This window comes from Mya arenaria, chromosome 8 (assembly GCF_026914265.1).
Source record: "Mya arenaria isolate MELC-2E11 chromosome 8, ASM2691426v1".
In the NCBI taxonomy this organism is placed as follows: Eukaryota; Metazoa; Mollusca; class Bivalvia; order Myida; family Myidae; genus Mya; species Mya arenaria.
The window spans coordinates 36,231,326-36,258,813 of NC_069129.1; the positions used below are offsets into that span (position 1 = coordinate 36,231,326).

At 36.8% G+C, this 27,488-nt stretch overlaps 1 protein-coding gene and 1 long non-coding RNA gene across 5 annotated transcripts; one reads left to right on the top strand and one right to left on the bottom strand.

The window, feature by feature from the left end:
• Positions 1–230: 230 nt before the first annotated feature.
• LOC128245152 (uncharacterized) lies at positions 231–6,937 on the top strand. The gene is made up of 3 exons (XR_008263067.1): positions 231–444; positions 984–1,135; positions 1,865–6,937. It is a non-coding gene; the product is annotated as an uncharacterized LOC128245152 (long non-coding RNA).
• Positions 6,938–14,734: 7,797 nt separating this feature from the next.
• Positions 14,735–26,813, bottom strand: LOC128245008 (uncharacterized). 4 transcript variants are annotated; one of them, XM_052963198.1, is made up of 9 exons: positions 26,678–26,813; positions 26,063–26,200; positions 18,266–18,383; positions 16,869–17,085; positions 16,338–16,488; positions 15,956–16,019; positions 15,679–15,828; positions 15,242–15,381; positions 14,735–14,893 (listed from the first exon to the last, which is right to left on the bottom strand). In XM_052963198.1, exons 1-9 carry the CDS (start codon positions 26,765–26,767, stop codon positions 14,777–14,779), a joined length of 1,185 nt encoding a protein of 394 aa, XP_052819158.1. In that variant the 5' UTR covers positions 26,768–26,813; the 3' UTR covers positions 14,735–14,776. The 4 variants fall into 4 exon arrangements, with proteins under 4 accessions (XP_052819158.1, XP_052819156.1, XP_052819160.1 ...); XM_052963196.1 differs by having other exon boundaries at positions 15,679–15,831; XM_052963200.1 differs by having other exon boundaries at positions 15,679–15,831; positions 26,063–26,261; positions 26,678–26,775.
• Positions 26,814–27,488: the final 675 nt, after the last annotated feature.

Sequence of the window (27,488 nt, forward strand, 5' to 3'; positions counted from 1 at the left end):
TCAATCAGAATACTTTAATGGTGGCAGCATTGGTTACAACCAGCTGCCCGGTCAGCTTAGTTGGTTAGAGCGCCGTGCTAGTATTCTGGTGGTTGTGAGTTTAAGCCCCACACCGGGGGCACTTTTCCTCCCAGGTTTACCAGTGTGTGAAATTTCTGTAAGAACAAGAATCAAAGCATATGAATGTTTAAGCAATGTGTGTATAATAGTATGCATTGTCCACATTGCCCATAGAATAGTTTGTAAATAAATCTTGAATCCTGTATGTGACGATAAATGTTTTTCAAATTCATTAAGTACAAAAGTGTGGTAACTGATAATGATAGTGTTAGGGGAAGGTAATCCATACTAAAAATACTACTTCAGATTGAAACCTTAAAGTATAGTTGTGTGTAACCTTTTTTTCTTTTGGGCAGTAAGAAAGCTCCTCTCAACTGAAATCAGGTATTTAAATTACTTATTTGAAGAAATAGCTTGTGAATTTGCAAAATGGATATGGTTATTGATAAGAATTAAGGTATTTATTGGCAGTCTTAAGCAATAGAATACAAATGAAGACCATTTCATTTCATAGACAGTTTTTACATGTTTACGAATTTTGTTATGAATGACGTTCCAGGCTAACCATCATTAAAAAAAAAGCCTGGACGGCATTTTAGAATGACTACTGGCAACCCTGGCTAAAATCCTGTCCTGCGGGGTTGAACAGATGGTTAAATCGCTCCAAATGCCCCCCGCATCCCAGGGGCCCTAGGTTAGGCCCATTACCCGCTATATTTAAAGCGAAGACATAACCATCCCATTCACCCGGCACTACACGGCCACCTGAAAGTTAAAAAACATGGTTCATTTCCCCGGTATACCCCCGGACCTTGGGGGCCGTGGTTACAATTGACTGGTGCATTAGTTTAAAATAATAAACATGTTTTACGGAATTCTGTCTCAATAAAATGTATATTTATATTTGTCATCCTACATTCCAGTTTCTACCACAAGAGTTGTTATATATTGAACAGATAGGGCTTCAAGATGACAAAAAACAGCACCAACAATAATGGGCCAGGACTGAGGAGTTCCAAGAAATGAGTTTTCTTCAGCCCACAAATATCAGTGCTGCCCCACTGCCCAAAACCAGGTTTGTTCTCTTTCTAAATTTCCTGTTAACTTCATGGTTTCTAAACAATAGCCAGCATTCATATTAAACATGAAATCCAAAACCTTCTGCATTTTGTTTTGTTATGTAACACAACTAAAGCTAGGCAATTTTTTTACTGCAACTTTAAATAGCATTGCTTTTGGTATTAACATTCAACCTTTAATAAAACAAAATATATGGATGTTTCGAAGCATTTCAATGAATAAATAATTGAATGTATTTACAATTATTCACAATTTCATATACTGATTAAAAAAAAAAATAACTACAGGCTTACATTATTTCACAATATAATCTTTTTTTAGACATCATTTTGATATTTATTTCGCACAAAATACATGACCTTTAAACGAGCCTTCCTAAAAATTTAATAACATTTTTTTTCACTTTTCTAACAAAATTGTTTAACTCAATGGCTGAATAAATTAATGAAATCATTACATGTATATAAATACTTAATCTTAATTATTATTCTGCAATTCATGTATCAATCTTTGATTTGTATAACCTGATTCAGAATTGACATCAAATTGCAAATTACTGTCAATTCACTTTTCAAAAGCTTATGAAATCAACCTTGAAACCTAACAACTTCACCTCAGTTTAATGTTTAGAGTTATTTTATTTCTCATGTTTCATGTTATCAGGTCTTCAGTGCTACATTTACTTATCATGATATCATAACAAATTCCTATCATATCTTTTTAGAGTGTGGCAACAAGTAAATGGACCCTGACAAATGTCCTCTATGTTAGAGCCAGCCCCTCACACAAGTGACCTACTATTGCACAGCTGAGGTTGTTATCAAACGCAGCAGTAGGTATGAAATGCGGAAACTGTTCCACCTTGATCATCAACAGTTGAGTTACACCTCGTCACAATACCTGAACTGAAAACAATTGGTGACGATACTGCACTTCACTTCTACCTCACAGTGCTCTTCCCTATAAACGCTAGAGTAAAGTTTGCAAATGGAAAACTTGTCATTGCAAGCGTGAAAAGACCAATTGATTCTTAACAAAACAACCTGCCTCAATGCTTTAGCTGACACTACATCAAGTCAACACAAGGCAATTTGTTTTTCTCGCAACCTGACCGGTATGTTGAAATTGTACACAACCACTGGTCAAGAGTGGGAATATAGAAGTACAAGTTGTTCGATCAGTTACCTAAAATATTCTTGAATATTTGAACATATAATAAACGACTATTCATATTGTGTGTAGTGTAGGTAAGATCAATGTCAAGGTTATTTTGGCTAAAAAAAAGAAGGAAAATGACTCTTAATTCAGAACATCAATGAAATAGCAAGCCTTAAGTATTTTCGATAAAGTGATACATATATTTTGTGGTGATGTCATATCATTGTTTTACTGTTTTTGAAGAGAAAACACATGTTATAAATATATTATCACATTTGTGTTTTTTTAGCTCAACTATTTGAAGAATGAGGTGGGCTATACTATTAGCCCTGGCGTCGGTTTCCGGATAAAGTTTTAGGGCAAGTTAGGATTTTCACTTTGAAGTCCAATACCCTTCATTCAATTGACTTAATACGTCACACAGTTGTTCAGGGCAATCATATAATGGAAAAAGATAACTCCTTTATACAAGCTATGGCCCCTGATTGACTATCGAATTTACGTTAAAGTTTTAGGGCAGGTTGGGATATTTATTAATAACTTCTATACCATTCGTTCATTTAACTTAATACTTCACACATTTGTTCAGGACCATCACACAATGAGGTTACATAACTCTGTATTATCTTTAATACAGGTTATAGACCCTGATTGACTTAGGTTAAAGGTTTAGGGCAGGTTAAAGTTTTAGAACAAGTTGGGATTTTCACTTATAAGTCCAATACTCTTCATTCCGTTGACTTAATACTTAACACAGTTGTTCAGTTCCATCACATTATGAGGTAAGATAACTCCATGTCATATTTTATACAAATAATGGCCCCTGATTGACTATGGAACTTAGGTTAAAATTTTAGGGCAGGTTGGGATATTTATTGATAACTTCTATATACCCTTCATTGAATTGACTTAATACTTCACACAACTGTTCAGGACCATCACACAATGAGGTTACATAACTCTATATTATCCTTAATACAAGTTATGGCCCCTGAATGACTTAGGTTAACGTTTTAGGGCAAGTTGGGATTTTAATAAAAAAAACTTCTATACCTTCATTCAATGCACTTAATACTTCGCAGAATTATTAACTATCTTACAACAAGGAACACAACTTCATGTTAGCCCTAAATACAAATTATTGCCCTTGAATGTTTTTTTTTTACTCTTCTTTTAATTTCTTTTGAAAGGCACATTTTTATATTCCTAACCACATTTTCATAAAGGGAAAATTATTTATTAGAATGACCTGTGTCACTGTTCGGGCGGGCTGGTGTTAGGACAGTGTCAAAGTCACCTTATGTATCGAATAATTTAGCTAGGTTTGACATAAAGAGACAAAACTTGGTATATGCAAAGAGTTTAAGGAGACCTTTTTGGGGGAATGCGTTTGAGGCCCCTATGATCAAGGTCAAGGTTGCTATTATTAGAAAAAGGGTTGTTTTTGAATAACTTCTTCATAAGTAAGGTTCTTCATATTGGTACCAAATTTGGTATATATGAAGAGTTTATAGAGACCTTTCCTGAAATTGTGTTTTTGACCCCGAGAGTTATGGTCTAGGTCAAGGTCAAAATAGAAATATGGTAAGTACTGAATAACTCAAGTAAGGGTTGACATGGTAACTTAGTTTATGGGGCATGTTTACGCAGAGCTTTAATGGATGCTTTTTGGCCCCCTAGGGTCGAGGCTACTGTTACTAAAAATAGATTACTGTTTCAGTTAAGGCTAACAGTTAAGGCTGGCATACTGTGACCAAACTTGATATATGCAGGAAAAGCTTATAGCGCGGTCACGAGTATGAGGACAACATTTGTACCAAGTAATATGGCAATCCATCAATGCATAAGTAAGTTATAGCACTGACACGAAATGTTACAGCCAGACGGACAGACAGACTGACGAAGTGTTTCTATAATCCGCCAATAATCCCCACCCCACTCCGTGGCGGGGGATTTTAGATTTGATATTTATAAAATAGTGTACTTCCATTTTTGCCATTGTTGTGTTTTACCATTATGTCAATATGTTCAGTTACAGTTGTGCCAATATCTTAAAGTCACCATATATGACTTTACAGAATCTTTACATTATTTAATTACTTCATCATAATGATAACTTATCTTCCTATTGTTTTCTTAAATGTTCTGCAATTTCAATAATTATTTCCAAAACATATTCCTAAAATCAGAGACATTTGACAGTATTATAAGGCTTCTCACTCAAGGTTTTGTCTATCTGAACACTGATGTTGACATAATGCTCTGTGCATATCACTATGCTTTTGCTAAGTTTAATTCCAAATAATGTTTAAATTAATGTCTTATATGTACATATATTTAACAATGTTCTGTTTTTCAACATCTTACTTAAACAGTTACAAAATGTGAATTTACAAGAAATACTTGTATTTATATCACTATGTCATTTTGCCATGTCACCCTTCTTTACTACCTATTTTGCTTAAAGCTGCACTCTCACAGATTTACCATTTTTACAACTTTTTTTTATTGTTTGTCTTGGAAAGTGCAAATTTTGTGTAAATATCTGCAAACAAATGATTTAAGATTACTGACAAAAGATCAAATCACAGATTTTTATATTTCCTTTTGAAAATTAATGTCTTATGGCTTAAGCTGTTACTAACAGTTTAAGAAAATTGCATAAAACATCAATTTTTGAACTTAAGTATAAAAATCTGCAATCTTTTTTTGTCAGCAGTCTTATATAACTGGTTTCAATGAATTTTCGCAAAATATGGCTCCTTTCAAGTCAAAAAATAAAAAAGTTGTCAAAACGTTCAATCTGTCTCTTTTATAGGCACTGACTCTCCATTTACAAACATTAGAATTCATAATGCTTAAAAATGAATGCCTGTTTCAACTTCTCATCTTACCCTGCTTTTTTTGGCATGACTGTTAACCATTCCATTGTGTGTTGTTGTTTTTCATTTTCTAGATTTATGGGTTTTCAAACTTTAAAAAATAATGGCATTTTGGCTATCAACCATATCAGCAATGCTTATACTGTCTGATAATATAAAACTCCAGGCATATCATTTATAGTTTTGGGTCTGACAACTTCAAACTTTTAAGTTAGTAAATCATTTAACAAATATTCTTATTTTCAACCCAATTAATTCCAACATAACAACTGAAACTGAGTCAATTAAGCCCCCCCCCCCATGTAAAAGATATTTATCACCCTATAAATAGTTACATTCAAATACTGTGCATTTGCTTACTAGGTACATATTACTAGGTTTTCATGTATTTTCATTTTTATTCTTTTCTTTCATGCCTGTTCTATTGCATTGCTTATGTCTTCTTGTACATTGTGAATACTTCAGTGAAATAGTGGCAGCATGTATTTTAGTATTGTATTAATTTGTCTGTGTGCATTCTTATTCCATGTATTGGTCATAATGTATTTGTCGCACTTACACCAAATTATAACAAATATTCTTTCTATTGTTTATTACATTTTAGTACAACTCTACCATTCCCAGCGTACATACTAACTCTGTTGTATTTTTGGTTATCATGCTTTTTACTCTTTGTTGTATACAAAATGTATATAAAATGTCATATTGCTCATGTTCTTTCTTGTTTGTACATATGTTCACATTTCAATAATACTCAATGCAGTATTTATTCTTATATTTCAATGTCATATTTTAAAGAATGAGAAGTTCTACAGGCGAAATAACATTAACACATTTCCACCAAACTTTGTACAAATGCTTCATTTTTCATGTATTAAAACATATTCCTCACTTCATTTCATTGTAACCTATAATTTTCAGCACTTTTTTCATAAATCTTTTGCGTCATTATATTTCCACACACATTAAGTGATCAACTTCCTAGTCATACCACTGTCAACCTGCATCACATTCTGCTCATCATTCTTATATCTTATGCCTTAAAAGTGCATAATGCATAATGATTACATAATGTTTATTACCTATAAGTGTCAGTATATGCTAAACTTGTTTCCTTTGTTTAAAACATCCTGCATGCCTATAAATCATCTACGCCACAGAACAAGGAAAATGACATTAATAATGATGATCAGACTTCTTTCTTTCAGATCATGTATAACCAACTTCTTTTAGTTTATGTTAAATACATTTTTTTTTAATTGTGTTAAAATCTGTTACATAAGCAAACAGTTTTGTGTGTTTTTTAGTTAGAAACAAAGGCTTCGTATCACTTAATTATAACGGTCAACTTGTTTCGCTGATTATTAGCCAAAAGTAAACATTGTTTTAAGCAGATGTCCTTAATTAGTTTTTTTGATAAACCTTTGGTGCTACTCTTGTTTAAAGTCAACATTTCACCAAAGTACTTCAAATTCTCAACGTTTCGAACTTTGCCCAGAATTTACCAAATCATGTTGGCATATTTAACATTTCAGCTATCATATCAGCCACTCCAAAAGAAAACCACCACTGTGGCCATGTTGTATTTTATAAATGTGCGTATATTGATACAGTTCATGAATAAAGTTATTTGAAACAATTATGGTTTCTGTCATAGATATACCATCAGTTGTACAATTGTTATTGTGTTAAGTTTTATTTTCATTTCAAAACAACAGCCCAATTCTGTCATCTTTTAAGTAACTTCATTTCACTGACATCTACAATCAATGTTTGCCCTCACTTTATTTACTTCGTTCTGACCCTACATATAGACTTGCATAACCAATAGTTGGCCCGCGCTAATATCCAATCGCTGCATCTTGCAGCAACTTTTGTACTTGTATGTAAATATTGGTCTTGTTTTTAAGGCGGTAGCCCGCAGGACTAAATACTAAATCGAATGTGTCGACTTGAAGACTCTGCCTTACTTTATCTACTACAAATAATCAAAACGTCTTCAGTAGATATCGGGTTTCATTTAATTTATTTTGACACTAGCAATAAACTCGCAAGATGAAAGAAATGTTCATAAAATATATATCCTAGTACATATGGGTTTGTCAGTTATTCACAGTTATAAACTAGCTAATTGTATTAAAAATTCGTTGATTTACATTACCTATTCTCATATTATGACAGGCACTTATCGGTTACAGTTTAAGGTCACTCAAAGTTTGTTTCGGAATCGACTTTTATTGCCTACGAACAGAATTGTCAAAAAGTAAAATCACGCTTGTCTCGCGGCTACAGCCTTTCATCGTTTTCGGCGCTTTCATTGCCCTTGGGTAAGTAATCGGCAATATGCAACTTAGGATACATCATCGATTCGCTGTATAGGCATGTTATTTATATCACGCAGTCCGATTAGCTACATGGTACTTAGATCATATTAAGACCAGTATGTAAGGGCAGGGCAATAAAGGGAGGAGATGAAGGTAACTGTCATCTTATTAGGTCTGAAGTGTTGTTTTTTTAAACACAAGATGTATCAATATAAATGACTCGCTTTTTGTGTTGTGAGAATGACCTCTCGGGTCAGATTGTTCGCTTTGTATTGACTGTTAATAAACGCAGGTAAAATTGTGATAGTGAGTATCAGTGAACTTGTTTATTACATGCTTTTCCAGTGGTTTATTAATAATATCTGTCATGTGTTCCCGTTCCGGATTTTTCTATCCGGAACGGACACACATGATAGATATTTTTTCTAGCATACCTTAAATTCTATTTTTGGTGAAGAAAATGCATAACAAAGCTCATTTTTGTACATTTCACCAATAAGCGCGTGCGATGATGTTTACTGATGTCATGACGCGCAATAATTTGTATTCACTGCATACGTCAATAAGTTCCTTCGATATCAAGTCTTTTAAGGGTTATTTTGTTTTGTTATGAAGATATATATATATATATTTGTAAAGTTAATGTTTATGGTTCTCATCTATTGAAATATAGTTACTTAAAATATATAATAAAAGAAATAAAAAGTATTACGTCACAGCGCGTGACTCATCTGGCATTGGGGGATGCCAAATGGAATTTACCAGCACGGCTGACGTCACCGGATATGCCTATCACACATATCCGGTGTGCTAGAAAGAGATTTATTAGTAACCATTTCACTGTTTCAAACAATTCAAATATAAATTCGATATTTGCCGCTGTTTGAAAATGAAAGCCCGTTCTCAGGGAGTGCTGGAACACAAATTCAACGACGTCATTTCCGAAATGATGTTAGGTTTGGTGCACATTTCTGAAAAAAATACTGAACTGTCATTCAATTTCCTTTTTTGATGCATATCATAAACACAGTATGTGACGAATGCCCCCGAATGTGACATTGACTTTTGAATAATATCAGTACAAAAAAGGGAAAAAAAACAATGAAATGTCCATTAGGTCTAACCAATATGACTGGTGCATTTGCAAGACCACATTAATGGGTTTATGTCTAACCAATATAGCTGGTGACCTTGCAAGACCACATGTCATTAGGTTTAACCACTATATCTTGTGCATTTGCAAGACCCCATTGCATTGTGTCTAACCAACATGGCTGGTGCATTTGGAAGACCACATGACATTGTGGCTAACCTATATAGCTGGTGCATTTGCAAGACCATATGGCATTATGCTTTACAACAATACAGCGTGGGTCTTGCAAATGCAACATTACCTTTACGTGTCAAAACATACAGCAAGTTATTTTAAATTGCCTTTAAACATTAAATAAAACCACCCATATTTGACAACCTACACTCTTATGTCTTATATATTTATATGCAGCATTCCATAGAAAAGAAACACTTAATGTGACCTTACACTTAAAGGCAGGAGCACAGACAGGTCTTGTTCGCGACACATCGTCTTTATATGCTGAACTCAAGTGTCAAGCTATTTTAAAATATGTCCATGTATACATGAGAAAGTTACAGCCCGGACTCAACCACCTATACTCTATGTACTTATATGCAGTATTCCATAGTATTCAAACACTAAGTGTGACCTCGACCTTAAAGGAAGGAACACAGGTCTTGTACCAGTGTCAACATCTGTACAAGATCGCAAAATCTTTCCCCTCGTGAACACCAAAGGTAATATAGATTTTGGTTTTATACTGCGATCTTACAAAGAAACAGTTAACCTCTATTTCCTTTGCATACGGACTATCGGTCGTATATATCACTATTAAACATTCTCGGGAAGCGTTTAAGTTTAGTGTGCAATACATTGTAACCTCACGTTTGGCATTACTCGTAGGTGTCTGCTGAGATGATCGAAACATACAACCTGTCAACAAATGACGAAAATACATAACCTTACAAAATGTTACTATTCCTTTTTAAAATTCTTAAAGGCAGCAAAGCGCAAATGCTTTTATAAACCTAATAAAATACAAATACATAAGTGATACACTTCTCGTACTTTGATCAGTGCTAAAAGGGAAATTTATGCTTTACAAACTGAAGCGACAGAAATAAAACACTTTTTGATCAGTTTTACTCAATACGGATTGGAACGTGAAATTGACCCCCCCCCCATCCATTATTTATTTTAATATTAAATATTAAAGCTACTTCGCACATCTCCGTCGGCTCGCATAGCACACACACAAACGCACGCACACGCGAACGCGAACGCGCACGCACGCACGCACGCACGCACGCGCGCGCGTATTATAAAGATCAAAAGTTTATGGGAATTCGTCACTTTTCCCTGTCTGTCTGTCTGTCTTCATTCCGATGTGTGTCGCCGACGTAAATGTAACAGAACCTCAATCATCCATCTTAAACAATTTATGATAAACAATCATAATTTCAACAATTAAATTGTCGTTTACACTACTATGAATACACCTTAACCGGTATATGGGATCATACGAGTGGAAAATATTTTTTAAATGCACAGGATTTGTCTGTGAACATAAACACCACGTAGGTTCGATTCACATTTGTCTGTTAACATTCTTAAGAAAATTTACCAAAATATCATCTATCATTTTCTGCTTGATATGGAAATGTTATGTTATATTCATTTCATACTATGGAATAATTAATGTATTTAATTTGCATAATAATGTTATTTAGTAAGGTAATCCGATATATGCATGACCAGTTTTTGTTGATAACTCGCATTTAACTAATTTTGAGAAAATTTAATAATTATCAAGGGAGGGAACTCTTTCTTAGCGCCGAATGTTTAATTGTCCGCCCTTCTTTATTTTGGCGCCTTTCGCACTTGTTCTCTAGTTTTAATCCGGTTCGGACGTGTGTTTTCTTAGAGAGCTTAAATCTCCTGTTAGATCGAAGTAGTACCAGTGCTAGTCTTCGAACAACGGCTGGATCATCATCAACCTCGAACGTAACGCCAGGTAAACGCACATGGTTTTGCTCTAAGTTCCAAAAGGGCGAGTGCTCCAAGACATCCCCACACTCTGCGCGGATAGGTTCGGAGATACGTACAGTGAAGCACGTTTGCGCCACGTGCTTTTTGAAGGATCGGGAACTACGAGACCATCCAGAGGCTCTGCGTCATGTCCCCATAAACAAGCCTGACTACCGTATCATCAAACATCAAGAACTGAATGTATTGAGCTATGTCATAATCCTTTTCGTGTTCAGGGTTGTGATCCGTCCTCAGCTTCGTCAGATACGTTTTCGTCATATCCGGATTATATGTGTGTTGAACAGTCAAATCGCATTGCGTCTAGCGATTGTATGTCTCCGACGTCTTCGTCGTTCGTCCCTGAGAGATCATGTTCGTCTATGCACTCTCACGTTAATGTTGCTTGTGATCTTAATGCTCGTGGCGATATCAATTGTTCAGTGAACCATAAATTTCAAGATATTTTAAAGCTTCATGATATTGTGTTTAATTCAGGTGTACCGAATTACAAAGGTGTTAGGATACCGTTGAAGACAAACTGGAATATTTCCTTTTTGCGGTCAGTTCTAATAGATTATCATGATTATGAAATATGTGATTTTCTTGAATATGGGTTTCCTATTGGATATTGTAAGGACTTTTCACCAGTATCGGACAGTATAAATCACAAAGGAGCTACCAATTTCCCGCTGGATGTTGATAAATTCATTGACACTGAATTAGGCCATTTTGCTATGGTTGGTCCATTTCAAAAGAATCCTCTTTGCTGTGACTTGGCTTTTTCGCCGTTGAATACTGTTGAGAAAGATGAATCGAGCCGCAGAGTGGTTGTTGATTTGAGCTGGCCAGAATTTACTTCAGTAAACAGTGGAATATTAAAAAACATGTACTTAGGAGAGGACATAAAACTTACATTTCCAACCGTTGATTCCTTAGTGGATATCATTTTGTGTCAGGGCCCTGGTGCTTTGATGTTTAAAACAGACTTATCACGTGCATATCGCCAGATTCGCGTTGACCCCGGTGATATTCATTTTCTATCTATAAGTTGGCGCGGTAAGATTTACATAGACTGTGCACTTCCGTTTGGATTACGTTCTGCAGCTTTTATATGTCAGCGAGTAACATCCATGATCTGTTATATTGTATCTTTGCAAAATGTACTGTGTGTAAATTATTTAGATGATTTCGGTGGTGCTGACGTACCCTCTCGTGCGCATCACTCTTTCCGTGCTTTGTCGGATACGTTGCACCGTGTTGGTGTGCAGGAGAACGTTAAGAAGGCCTGTGAACCCTCGCCCATCATGGTTTTTCTCGGTGTACTTCTGGATTCAGATCGTTTGGAGTTACGGATTACTCCGGAGCGCTTGGAGGAAATTCGTTCTCTACTTCCAAGATGGATGAAGAAGAGATCGGCCTCAAAAAGGGATTTGCAGTCACTTCTTGGAAAACTTCAGTTTATTGGCAAATGTGTGAAACCAAGCCGTGTGTTCATATCGCGTATATTAGTGCTGCTACGTGGTTTGAAAAATAATGATCAAAAAGTGAAGTTGGGTAATGAATTTAGGAAAGATATCAAGTGGTGGATAAGTTTTGTTCATATCTATAATGGTGTGTCCATGATTAAAACCAGTCAATGGTCTACTGTTGATCTAGTGTTCTCATCAGATGCTTGTCTTTCTGGATGTGGAGCTATTAATCAGTGTGGTGAATTCTTTCATAAAAAGTTTCCCAAATGTGTGCTTGAAGCGTGCTCAAATATAGCTCAGTTTGAGTGTATCAGTGTTGTAGTCGCTTTAAAGTTGTGGTCTGTGAAATGGCAGGGGATGAAAATATCCATATTTTGTGACAATCAAGCAGTTTGCTCTGTTTTGAATTCTGGGAGAACCAAGGATCCAATCTTACAGAAGTGCCTTCGCGAGGTAGCATACTTGGCATGCTCTCGCGAGTTCGAGCTTCGAGCAGTGCATCTGTCCTCGGCCAGCAACAGACTTGCAGACTTACTCAGTCGCTGGCATTTAGATCGTTCTTACGCAGAACTATTTGCGCACGAGGCGCTTCTGAATGGATATACGGAGATAAATGTGGATGATTCAGTGTTTATCTTAGAAAACGATTGGTGAACATATTGTTATACTTTCGTGATATTCATTGATTGGTCGATACACTATTATTAACATATATTTCTACATGGGTTTTGTTTTTGAGTAAATTTTGTAACCTGTGTGTAACCCATTTGACCATTTGAATGCATGTATTGGTAATTCTACATTTAATGTGCCTAAGTGTTCGCAATAGTGTTTATTTCATGAATTTTGATCATTTCGACATTTATCTTTATTTTTATTTCTTAATACCTCCTCGGACTTATAATGGTTTAATTGTCATTGGTACCTCTTAGTTTGTTAAAATTTGTATAAATAAGCCGTGCTTTTAAGATGCGTTTCTTCTTTTAACAGATGAAAGATCGAACAATAGTATGGAGCTTAATCTTCTTCGCCAACAGTTAGTTCATACCCAACGGTCTGCTTATTCGCACGGGACCTACAAGAACTTAAAGACCCATTTCGCTCATTTCTGTTATTTTGTGTATTTTATTCTTTGCAAGACTGTCCTGTAAATATTGAAACACTTTGTTTATATGCCCAATTTTTAAGCCGTAGCATGAAATCTCTCCAAAGTATTAAAAACTATATTAACGGGGCTCGTATTTATCATGTCTTGCGAGGAGAAGTTTTCCCTGATATTTCCAACATTTCTTTGCAACTCACTTACAGAGGGCTAGGAAAGTTTCTATTTCATTCCCCAAAGCAGGCTCCGCCCATAACGCCAGATATTTTGAAGCAAATTTATGATGTTCTAGATTTTGCTATTCCTTTTCATGCTACGATATGGTGCTTATTTTTGTTTGCATTTTACATGATGTGCAGGAAATCAAGCATAGTTCCTGATTCTAGTGTTAAGTTTGATAAGTCTAAATACCTGTGTAGAAACGATGTGTCAGTGACAGATTTTGGCATTGTTGTTTTACTTAAGTATGCTAAAACTAATCAATTCGGGGACAACAACGTAGTTATTCCGTTGTGTAAAAATGACTCTTCTTCTTTATGTCCAGTAAAAGCGTTTCAAAACATGTGTAGGTTAGTTCCCTTGGCACCCTCAGAACCGTTGTTTGGTACAGTTTCCGTTGGGGAGGTGATCCCGCTTGACGCGAGATGCGTTGATCGTATGTTTCGACGAATTATGACGCAACTTCCGATTGCTCACGCTCACGAATACACCATGCACTCATTCAGACGCGGAGGAGCTTCCTTCTATTTTAAATGCGGTGTGCCGGGGGAACTTATTCAATTGTTTGGTAACTGGAAATCCGACTGTTACCTTCGCTACCTTAGATTTTCATTTTCTAGCATGACTGACGCGGCACGGCTTGTCGCTTTGGCTTCCTAACTTAGATTCTGGTATTTAAGTTCAGGTTTTGGCCGTTTTTTTTGGGAGGATTTTTGGCTGCTTTTGACAAAACTTTATATCTATGTTAATTTCATTTACAATCTAGCAGCCCATTATTTCGGCCAAATTAAATTTATATTTTACATTTGTCTTTGTTTTTCCTGAGCGCAATAATTTAACTAATTTTGAGAAAATTTAATAATTATCAAGGGAGGGAACTCTTTCTTAGCGCCGAATGTTTAATTGTCCGCCCTTCTTTATTTTGGCGCCTTTCGCACTTGTTCTCTAGTTTTAATCCGGTTCGGACGTGTGTTTTCTCCCTCCCTCCCGCCCGATTCTTTTCTTTCTTTTTGTCGAACAAGTTCTCAATTTTATCTTTGCTTACATAGTTACCCATTTTCTTCCCTCTTTTATTTAAGGATATTGAATATTATATTATGTTTTTTTTCACTTTATTATGCTTTCTGATGTAGTGTATCCTTGCTTTGAGGATTTTTGGCTGCTTTTGACAAAACTTTATATCTATGTTAATTTCATTTACAATCTAGCAGCCCATTATTTCGGCCAAATTAAATTTATATTTTACATTTGTCTTTGTTTTTCCTGAGCGCAATAATTATCCATGTACTTTCCCATTACCTTAACTTATCACACAAAGTTTTTCAAAGATTTAGTCATTCAACAAAAGAAAAGTTTATTGGCACATGTATATCTTAACCTCAGTGTCTGCGCACAGGGGTGCGAAAACAGACATTCGCTATGACACCGAAATGGTCGCTAACCGGAAGTCGTGTAGTACCAGGCTGGACAGAAACTTCGTCGGTTGTGAATACTCGCTGAAATGTTTGGATACAGGTTACTCATATGGCGTGATCAACCTGAAGTAACTGTGACATAAACAGTTTTGGAAACTTATACTACATTTAAAAATGACACAACGGTCAAATGGCAAAAAAGAAAAGAAACATAGTCGCCCACACACAGTACACTCATAGTGTTCGTTTATCGTAGTGGTAGCGCACTCGCTTCTCATCCGGGACGGGTTCAATTCCCGGCCTGGGCAGATGTGAGTTTGATTTGTGGTCACCTAGTCAGACAAGGCCTTTTGAATCCACAGATTTCAAATGAACGGATAGTCGTGTTTCAATGAGGACAGTAAAACGCATAATAAAGCTTATTTTAACCTTGGCGTTTTTCACACTTGCTCCTCCAGCGAAAATGTGGTCTATCACGTGGTTGAATTTGATAAACGGGTTTCCTGGGCAGACAGTACAACAATCCACAACGTCAGTACTGAACAGCTGGGCCAGAATCATGTAGGCTTCTGACAGGGAATGATGAATACACAATAAATTGGTCGATCTGAGTGTCAATTGTCTTACATGTCATTTTCATTCGCTTCAGGATTACTGTAATTAATGTTTAACATAAAACATGCGCCAAATTAAATTTATTTACGGTAACAATATTTCTTTAGTGTCTAAGTGTTTGTCTGAGACTGTTCAGAAAATGGAACGAATTTTCCTAAAATGTGCTATACTAGTATTCAATTTCAAAGACATTACAAAGCCATTTTCATGTTTTTGTAGCGTTATTTGGATATTTAACAACTGATCAATACCCTCTGCAATCGGTTCTGCTTCCCTTGTCCTCGGTCCTACGTTGAAGTCTCCGAGGAGCACAAGTGGGCGCAAGGACTGGAAGGCACCGAACACCTGCTGTCCCTCAAACATCAGCTGCTCCTGCACGGACCGGAAACGCCTCTTTAAAGCTGCTGTGGGATACAATAAAAGACATATGAAAGAAGTAAATAATCAACTATTTAAATAATGAATCTGAGAACAAATATAGTTGAATTTTATACACACAATTGATAAGATTGTGTCAACCAAACTTACGCTCTGTATTAAAGGAACCCAATGGACTGGCGTGTATGCAAGCTGCCGTGATTTTATTGTCAACCTGAAGAGAGAAAAGGAGCCTTGAAACAGGAATGACGAATCGGATGAGATTTTTTTACAGAGAATGCATGGTCGACAGTTTCACAAGGCTAACAAACAGGTTAAACGAATATTGACAAAAGAGAGGTTGCGAAATTGCTCATTGATACACTCACTTTCATAGTTCTTTTGTAAATGCCATTACTATTTACACTAATCTTGATGACGTAATAAACAAAAAGGAGTACTCACACGCGTACCCGTGATATTACGGTAGCATTTCGCAACCTTTATAATAATCATCATCCGTACGTTTTTCCACCTATTGCATGGAACGTACCTTTGCTCTTATATAGCCATGTGCAAGAATCTCTGGATCATTTGGATAGAACTCGACGGCTGCCGTATTAGTCAGGGGACGTTTTGATAACAACAGGAGACCGTGCGAGTTTAGCGATGGAACTGAGAGATTTGGAACTGGTGACCCACAACTGTAGCCAAATAACAATTGAAATAAATTTCCCCACCTACCTAGGGCTAATATATTGACCACAATAAATATTACAAAATTCGGTACAGATCGATCAATAAAGAAAAAAATCTTAAGGAAAGGTAATTCGAAACACAAAGTTTTTTAACTGTATATGGAGTTAGACTGAGACAGTATGGAAGTATTATTTTTCGTAATTTTCTTTTTTTGTGTGTATATATTTGTGAAATTAATTTCAAGTTACATGTGTATCATATCACTTGTTCTTCACATTTTCAGATGTATTTTCAATCTTGTCCAAAAAGTTTCATCTTACTGTCAAAAAAAAGAAGAAAAACTCAAATTTCTACTTTTTTTCCTAAAACACATGTATGAGCTTACGTTTTTAGAAGATCTGCTGGATTATATACAGTCAGTACCACACATTGCAGACAATTTTGACAATCATTCCTCAAAAGGTCTTCAAACTCGATGCCACAACAGTTCACGACACATTTGAGGAACTCGTTTATAGCCCCAGACTCGGCCCGGCTGACGCAGCCTTTGATTGTAACACAGGTGAGCAATGTACCTAGCCGTTTTGTGTCACATGGTCCAACTGTAGTAAAAGACATTGAATGTTCTGAGCTATATGATATAGGACGAGTGTTCTTGCTATAAAAATCCACAGGATATGTTTTCACACTTGTATCAACATGCACGAACATGAGTATGTACAAACATAAACTTGAATAAACTATTACACTACTAATGAAAAAATAAACTGAAACCTTTGCACAATTCATTTTCATTTTTAGTTTACAATCCAGGTCAAACTTTACTTTAATAACACTTACATCACACTTACTCTATACGTTTAATCTGGGTCTTTATTATAAAGGGTTTAAATAATACTTTAAACCTACAGGGACCAACCTAGTTCAACAAAAATCAAGTGTAACACAGACTTAATTTCTTTTTAATGAAACTCATTTAAATAACACAATTGGTAGAATGTCTGTGTAAATGTAAGTGACATTTGTTAGTGGCAATATATGTGACGTCGCCTGCGAAATTAAGACCTGCAGAGGTAAAAGTGGCTTCTTTATTTTTGTGAAATATTGTGTATATTAGCAGGCAATCAGTGCTTCTTTTTGGAAAATTATCTCTTATTTAAATTTTACAAATTATTAGCTGGTTTATTTATCACACACTTGCTAGTTCAAATTTGTATACTGTGAATGCGTGGACAGAATTCATTACGCAGAAGACGTCACGTAAGTAACAATTCTCACCACCAATGCCCTGTAGTGGGACAGTTACACATGTACAATACAATTAAGATTTAGGCCCGTGTTAACGAACAGTCTCAAGTCTGAGTTCAGATGCAAATGTATCTTTCTAGTTTTAACATTGACAGGTGACTTATTTTCAAGGATAATGTTTGTTTGTTTGTTTTCCTTTTGTTTCTTTTCTTTGAAGGCCATATTGAAAATTAGAATATAATTATGTTCGCATATGTCTAAATGTGTAACCTTCGGTAAGTAAAGCTTTTATTATTATTATTATTATTATTATTATTATTATTATTATTATTATTATTATTATTATTATTATTCAAGACTCAAAACTGTGAATCCTAATGCTATTTTGACTTACACATATCATTTCATAAATTATTTACCGTATTATATAACGTTTTCAAATTTGTATCTGAAGTCCTAATTGAGACATGGACCTTCTAATGTTTAGTCTCGAGTCAGAACTCAGTCTTGAACCGTCTGCCCAGACGGGCATACCTTTCGATTCTGTTTGGGATGGTAACGAGCCGTCCGTAAGGTGAAGATCGCTGAAGGAATATGGATACACAGAGGATAGATTCCGGACAATGGTCGCCACGTCCACTCCAAGAGGTATCTGCACGCGAGGTAGAGTGGGTTCGCATTAAAAATGGACTTTTAAAAGTGCATTTTATACTTAACCAGACAGTGTTACGAGATTTAATACACGTCTAAACCAAGGCCTGTCTATACCTTTAAAAGCAAATGCTGGCATTTTAGACAAATCTGAACCAAGGGCTGTCTATACGTGAAATAGCAAATGCTGGCACTTAAGACATGTCTTAATCAAGGGCTGTCTATACGTTTTATAACAATTGCTGGCATTTGAGACTCGTCTAAACCAAGGGCTTTATCAAAGTGGATTTCTTAATAGTTCACTGTTGACTTTGTTAGACTATTTACTATTACATATGTATATATAAACATTATCACGGCCGTCACGTCCATTCCAAGAGGCTTGTTTACGCGAGGTATTATCGATAAATCCTCAACTTACAAGAACGATTGGAGCGCTTAGCTTCTCTTACTCTAAGTTCAACCATAACCATACGTTTTTGCTATATAAGAACAACAGAGCAAATAACTTGTCAAAAGTTTATTTTGTTTTATTTACATTTAAAGTTTGGATTTAATGGCGAGGCTCCATGTTATTTACACAAGCACGAATTCACAAGCATGAACAGCGAACGAAGCAATCTGGTCACCTGCCAACTTGGCGTATTACTGGCGACCGCCCCAAAGGGCAAAGCAGCAGTTTTGAATAGCCCCCACTGGGCTTTACGAGTTTGATTATGAAATAAACTTAAGTATTTGAACGTGAATTCCGTCAAGGTGTACTATGGCCGGAACTCACAAATTAGCATTTTAACTTTAAGTATACTGTCTGTATTTATATAATTCCAATAGCTTAATAAATATCATAATTTAAGTGCTGCCGAACGCTAATCACAACTCATAAAGCATTATATACATGACAAACACAAAATATCACGATTTTAATAGGAGCCACGCCGCTGGTAAATTCACGAGTTGTCCATCCGATGAGAGTTTAGGTCCCACGCGTGAAGAATATGCACCCGTGTTTGCGTAGTGGTCAGCGACTTTTCAAATTCGTCGTGGTGGCTTTATACGACCATGGATGTTTCTGCTATGCTGAAAACAGATATGCAAAACGGGCGCAGACAAATGCAACACATGCCGCTATTTATGAACATAACTTTAAACTAATCAAGAGCTAAGAAGCAAAAGGCACGGCAATTGGGTGGGTGGGAGGGATTTTTTCTTAAATAGCAATCCTAGCTCTTATAAAATCTGACCTTTCGGTTCGACTGCCTGGACGAAAGTGAATCGGTGGGGTTGCGCGCTCGATTTAGCGCATGCGCTGAATCTCTTTTTAAGTTTTAACCAATGAAATGCTTTAACGAAATGGCGGGCGCGGGAATCTTTTGATTACGTAATACTGTAAGGCGCCCTCAAGCGGATCTGTTGAATAATTAGATGTGTATTGCTAACGTAAACATAAAGGTGATGAAACGGGTTGATTATTCTCGATAACAACAGCTATTTTATAGTTAATAGCTGGTATTATCGATAAATCCTCAACTTACAAGAACGATTGGAGCGCTTAGCTTCTCTTACTCTAAGTTCAACCATAACCATACGTTTTTGCTATATAAGAACAACAGAGCAAATAACTTGTCAAAAGTTTATTTTGTTTTATTTACATTTAAAGTTTGGATTTAATGGCGAGGCTCCATGTTATTTACACAAGCACGAATTCACAAGCATGAACAGCGAACGAAGCAATCTGGTCACCTGCCAACTTGGCGTATTACTGGCGACCGCCCCAAAGGGCAAAGCAGCAGTTTTGAATAGCCCCCACTGGGCTTTACGAGTTTGATTATGAAATAAACTTAAGTATTTGAACGTGAATTCCGTCAAGGTGTACTATGGCCGGAACTCACAAATTAGCATTTTAACTTTAAGTATACTGTCTGTATTTATATAATTCCAATAGCTTAATAAATATCATAATTTAAGTGCTGCCGAACGCCAATGTGAGATTCTAGGTACTAGAAGCGAACTCGCCAAAATATAAGCATAAAGAAATAACACGCATCACAACCCGAAACAGAACTGGGTTTATTATCGTATAAAACAATTCATACTTTAAGGAAATTTTGGCTCGGCAGCAAGAAAGCAACAAGGAAAGGAGCCTCGCATTACTCAGCAGCAAACTTGAATGAACGGTAAAGCATACCGTAAACGTGTATTAGCGTATCATAAAGCGTCGCTGGACCACCTGATGATATTTATTTCAATGATTTACCAAACTGCACACGCAGGACTTAAAGTCGCGAATCAAAAGCGCATTGCCCTGCTCGTTCAAGTGGACACCGTCGGACTTCAATTGTTCAGGCGTTATACTATGAGAAATGAAGGAACCCCCAATACCTAATATGGTTTTTTTACAAAGCCATTTAATCGGCGCCTTACATTTCCCATTGCACGCTTATTACTCGAATAGCGCCATGTTGTTCGAGGCGTTATCTGCGATACTGCGAGAGTGGTTGATGGGAATAAATCTTTAAGCGCTCTTATTACTTTAGCAAAAATTGCCATTAACACTTTAGTAGGATATTGGCCAATGTCATTTCCCCCAATGTGAATAATCATGACATGAGGTAGTCCATCTTCATCAATATGTTTCAAAAACGTGACTTTCCTTACAAGCGCTTTAAAGCTTAGACCTCCATAGCCCTGCCACCAAAAGGCACTATTGGAAATTCCCAGGTTCGCGTCGTGCGATCGGGCGTAGCAAAAGGCATGCCTAATAATTGAGAACCGACGACCCACACGCGCGTCGTTCTATCTAAATAAGCAAAAAAAATAATAATAATATGTAATATGATGTGATGAACCAAACCTAAAGTAAATTTGGGACCAAATGTATATTTTCATTCCGAACGTAACGTTTGTACGCGTCTGACGTCCACCTACCGGCCTCTTTTATCTGTTCCGTGGTGCAACCCACCATAGCGGCGGTTGTGGCTGCCCCAATGCGAAATGAATGTGTGTTGTACTTTGCAAATTCGAGGTTCATAACAGATAAACATTTTTTTAATACAGAAGAAAACTGTGTGCGTGTAAGAGGAGTACCCTCCATATGACACAGCAACGGACCGTTAATCTTTGGCCTGCGTGCCAGAAAAATATTTAAACTGTGTACAGGGCAAACACTTTTACCGGTTTTATTGATCTGCATAATATAACCCTTTGACTCTTTATCCGTCTTTGAATTGCGAAGTGTAAGCAATAAATTGCCGTCGCTCGTATATCTTACATCACTAAATGCTAACGTGTGATTTACAACAGACTGTCGTGTTACGGCTAATTCTCCTACGCGGAAGAACCCAAAGAAAGCCAAAGTGTATGCCGCTGTAAATAGGGCACTTTCGTACATATTTATAACATGGATGGGAGTGTTTCAACAATAAGGCATAATAATTGTGCCGTTATTGGAAGTCGCGTTGTATGTGCGCGTGTATTCCTTCCCATGCCTGTTATAATTTTAGTGATTATATAATTTTCGGTGGTATCCGCGAACCCAAAAAGCTTGCATTGGGCACCGATAGCACATTTATAGAGGCGAGCTGTATTGGCGGTTAAGCCATCAAGTGACAAGATGAGAAAAACAATACCAAATTGTCAACGGATGGAGGCCACAAATTTGGCAATTGATACGTAAGCCTAAAATTAGAGAACCGGTTTAAACCGACTTGATACGACTGTAATGTATTGCCGGACATAGAACAGCCAATTAGTCGTCGAGCCTCATTTCGTAAATCATGCTCTGAAAAAGTGGTGGAATTGGTGCCCTTTCTGCCAAGTCGGGTACCAGCTGGCGAAGGCGCGCCCACTGCTTTCGTGAAATAGAATCAGCGATATTATTAAGTTTTGTTCGCATATAGACAGCCTTAAACAAAATATTATGGCGCATGCATCTTAACACAAAATGTCTGAGAATGTGCATAACGCGTTTGGATTTCGCAGACTGTTTATTGATTATGGCAACTAAAGCCTCGTTATCGATTCGTAAAATTATCTTTTTATTTTTTAGTTCGGGACCCCAAAGGTACAAGCTAACAGCACAGGGACCATTTCTAAAAACGTTATGTCTTTCATGACTTCATGTTTGCTCCAGTCAAGAGGCCATGGAAAAAATGCCCAATTGCCGTTTAAGTAACAGCCGCCGCCAAGGTCGGCTCTACCCGCACTGTCGGTAAAAAGTTGTAAATGTTCGTTTTCCAACCAAGCATTTTCGGGAATGTAACCTACTCCATTGAAACTTGTTAAGAAAAACAGCCACATGTGGAAGTCCTCGCGCATTCCTTCTGTTATCCTTATTTTATGAAATTCATGTTTTATACCGGACATTGCATCATAAAATCGTCGCAACAAAGCTCTGCTTGAACGAATTGCCTGGCCGAAAAAGCAAAATTTACCAGCGAGTGACTGAAGGTCTCGCAACGTTATTTTCTTCCTAGTTATATAGAGCAAAATTAGGGACTTCAACTCTGCGATTTTGTGCTGGGGTATTCTAATAAGCATTTGTGAAGAATCAATTTCCAAACCCAGAAAAACTATTACAGTGGAAGGGTCCGTGCTTTTTCCATCGTTAATTGGTACACCCAACTGTACACATACTTGATGGAAAGTGGAAAGTAAATGTTGGCAGTTGCCAGTTCCATGTGCCCCGCAAAATATGAAATCGTCCAGATAATGATCAAGTGATGAAATTTTTGAAATGTATTTTACCAGCCAATGGATAAAGGTCGAAAATGCCTCGAAATAATATGGTGCACAACTGGCGCCAAAAGGTAAATTTAAGTTTACATAAATTTTGCCATCAAATTTAATGCCTAATAATTCGAAGTCTTTAGGTGATATTGGAAGTAGCCGGAATGCAGATTTTATATCACGCTTTACCATTAACGTTGATCTTCCCAATTTAAATATCATGTCTGCCACTGTGTCAAATTTTGTGTACGATACTGATTTTAATTGACTAACTATGCCGTCATTAACACTACCGCCAGCCCGTGGATAGCTTAAATGAGTGATAAGGCGCCAACCGCCATCAGACTTCGGTACCAAGCCTATGGGAGAAATTCGAAAAATTTTAAACGGTGGACTAAAGAACGGCCCGGCCATTCGGCCCTCCAATATTTCTTTTTCCAATTTATCGAAAACTACGCTTGGTCGGAGTTTAGCCGATCGCAATTTTTTTGCATCGATGGGTTCGCGCGACCCTTCAAATCCTAAACTAAAACCAAATCGGAAACCATTCTTTAACAACGTTGCATGGACCTTACATCGGGATATCGCTGTAAAAATGCGTCTAAATTTGATGTGTTTATGAGGCTTTTTGGCAGCTAGCCGGATGTCACGGCCATATTTTAATAATTCCTGAGTCCTGCCCGGATGAGCAGCCAAAAAATTGGACATGTAGACTAAGAAAGCATCTGTCCACGAACTGATGTCGTTAACTTTTTGTTGTGCGGACTTGTTGTCAATAATTAGCCGACCGTCCTGGCCTATCATTAACGATTTATTTGACTCCTCGACACCTGATTTAGAATCAATCAAAGAAGAGAATTCTACAAATGCACCAGACACAATTTTATTCTTAATCTGATGCGAGATGTTGCACCCAACATTTGAAAAGACACTTAGCATCTGATTCACTGTGTTATCAATAACCGTTAAAGGCAACGGATCAGAAAAGAAATGTTCTGTACCTGCACCTTGTTCACCGTTCGCGACCGATACATGCGGAATGCTGATGGGCCCATTCAATGGCTGGATGCCTTCCAGGGCGGCGGTTTGTAACCTGCGACCTGAGGTGTGGGTACCCTCCCCGTATTAGCCAAGTCTATGGGCGCTATAGGACCATCATCTGCAAGAGCCACAGTACCGGTAGTCAGCGCCACAGATGCATCAGCTGTAGCCGCGGCAAGACCGGAATTCACCGTCGAGGCTGATGCGGGGACTGCTGCGATTGTGTTTGATTTGGGCGTCTGGCCTGTCTGTACTGGAGGGGTCCTCCTTGCCCGCTTAGCGGCCCGAAACTCTTCCACAATATCTCGAAGCGGGAATGCCATCCGGAAAAAGACAGCAAAATCAATAACCGTCGTCTGACGTATAAATATTTACAATTTATATATAAATATGTATGTGCGTGTTTTAAAACCTCATTCCTCGACAAATTGATCGAGTTCTTGATAAAGTAGACAAAACAAAGTAAAATAGAAACATTTATTTAATGATTTGAATGTATATGTAATGTTATGTACTATAATTCATCAACTAACTAACCAAAACTATTTTAATTCGAACAATTATTTTTTCTTAAATAGCAATCCTAGCTCTTATAAAATCTGACCTTTCGGTTCGACTGCCTGGACGAAAGTGAATCGGTGGGGTTGCGCGCTCGATTTAGCGCATGCGCTGAATCTCTTTTTAAGTTTTAACCAATGAAATGCTTTAACGAAATGGCGGGCGCGGGAATCTTTTGATTACGTAATACTGTAAGGCGCCCTCAAGCGGATCTGTTGAATAATTAGATGTGTATTGCTAACGTAAACATAAAGGTGATGAAACGGGTTGATTATTCTCGATAACAACAGCTATTTTATAGTTAATAGCTGGTATTAGGTGATCACTTAGACTTTTAAAAGTGAATTTCGTATTGAACAGGTATGATATGTATGCCAACAGTAATCCTGTTCACCGCGTCATCATCATGAGGTAACACATGTCGGCATTGTTAAGTGCTGTTCCTTAGAACAGATTGATTCAGTATATGAAGGACGTTATTTTGGTAAAGTCCTTCAACACGGACGTATCGAGATGTATAAACGAGACGGAAGGCAGATAGTCCTTCAACACGGACGTATCGAGATGTATAAACGAGACGGAAGGCAGATAGTCCTTCAACACGGACGTATCGAGACGTATAAATGAGACGGAAGGCAGATAGTCCTTCAACACGGACGTATCGAGACGTATAAACGAGACGGAAGGCAGATAGTCCTTCAACACGGACGTATCGAGATGTATAAACGAGACGGAAGGCAGATCATTGGCAACCAAAACTTACAGGCTGATGGAACTGTTCAATGAAAGTAATTGCAATGATCGACGCTACCTATAACACCTGCTTAAATGGTATTATATGACAGAAAGACAGAAGTATTATATGACAGACAGACAGAAGTATTATATGTTTAACTTAATCATTAAGATATATCCCACGATCCCGAGGGACAACCAATTCAATAACAAAGCTAAAGATGCAGCACCGGATTACATCTTAAAGCCATGACGAGGCAGTTCAAAGAACTTAACGCCAGATGTGATGAAATGTAAATACGTTCGAAATTAAAAACATCGTTCAGACGCACAGTACAATACAATACAACACACACACGTAATAAAGTATCAGTTTCGAATACGCTTTTCTTGTGAAATGTTCATGTCACTCTAAGTCATTGACGCAAAGATTTATAACTTCAACGATTTTATATAATGAACACTCTAAGTCATTGACGCAAAGATTTATAACTTCAACGATTTTATATAAAGCTCATTATTTGTTTTATAAAATATATTTTGATATACTATAAATATGTTTTGCAAAACAAAATTAAAACTCAACAACGGGAAAAAAAATAATATTACACTGATTTGTACCTCTTGTAAGCACACGAGATCTGCGCCAGAATCCCTGACGGCACCCATTATGGCATCTCGTCTCATCTCACGTGACGTCATGGCGTCAGGAAAAAAACGCTCTATGACCCCCGTCAATGCCGTGTTAAACGTCAAAACCTTTTTTCGTTCATTTACTTTTTTAAGGCATTCATAACATTCAATCGCCAGGAAAATATTGCTTTTATGTTAAATAAAGAGGTAATGATAGTTATAAGTACATTATAAAGACGCTAAAATATACTACTAAATATTAATGTACATGTACTAAAAAACTAAAAACATGATTTTTTATTCATAAATTAAAGGGATTCTTCACAGTTTTGTTTTAATTGTGTTGAACTTGAGGGTTTTTTACTTACTTTTATGAACAGACACTACACAGCAACTGGTATACATAATCATTTGAACATATTTTGTAAATCCAAACCTAAGATAATTTAATTTTCAATAGCGTAACCAGCGCTTAAGGAAAATACCACTTTCTGTCAAATTTTCAAAGACTTAAGACATTAAAGCTATTATATGAACTTTGATGTTTTATTGTTGAACAAATACGTTAACCCTTAAAATGTAAAGTGTAAAACATACATGTACCTTCAATGTTTCTTTTCTACGTGTCCGGTGAGCATATCCAAAAGATAAAAGGACAAATAGGCAAACAACCAAACATAAACACTTCTTCATTTTAAGAATACACTAACTTATTATTTACTAATTACTGAACACATATCGAACGGGACGCATACTAAGAAAACTCAAAACCTCTTAAATAACATACATGAACTCAATGGTTATACTTGTCAAAATGTTAAGGGCATCTTAAAGTTATACTATGAGTTTCCTTTCGAAGGGACAACGCCTTTCATCATAAACAAGATCACGACAATGCTGCCAATATAAACATTGTTTATCACAATTAAATGGCCCAATGCTACAACGGGCATGATTTGCATGCCGATTTCCAAAAAAAGTGCGCACATTGTTCATTTTAGAACAGCGCCCTTAGGATGCATTATGGCCTTGAATGTGAACAGCGGGTTGCCTTGAATGTCAACAGCGGGTTGGGGGATCCTCACTGTCACGAGTGCTTGCGCTTAAACTATATTTGCACTTCAATCTCCATTCCTTAAACGAACGGCCATTCGGCAATTGCGAATATTTTCCGATGAACGCAACATCTTCTGATATGATCGGATCTCGAATCATCGCGAAAATATAAAGCGTTTTTTTTTGCTTGAACTGTGACAGCAGACGACGAATATCTTAAATCAACATTTTGATGTTTGAATTCATGATATGATAAATGTATGGTTGCCATTAGCGTTTCAATCTTAATTAAATATAATTTAACGTATGAACTATAAAGTGATAATTTCCAACATTAATATGACGTCAAATGATAAAC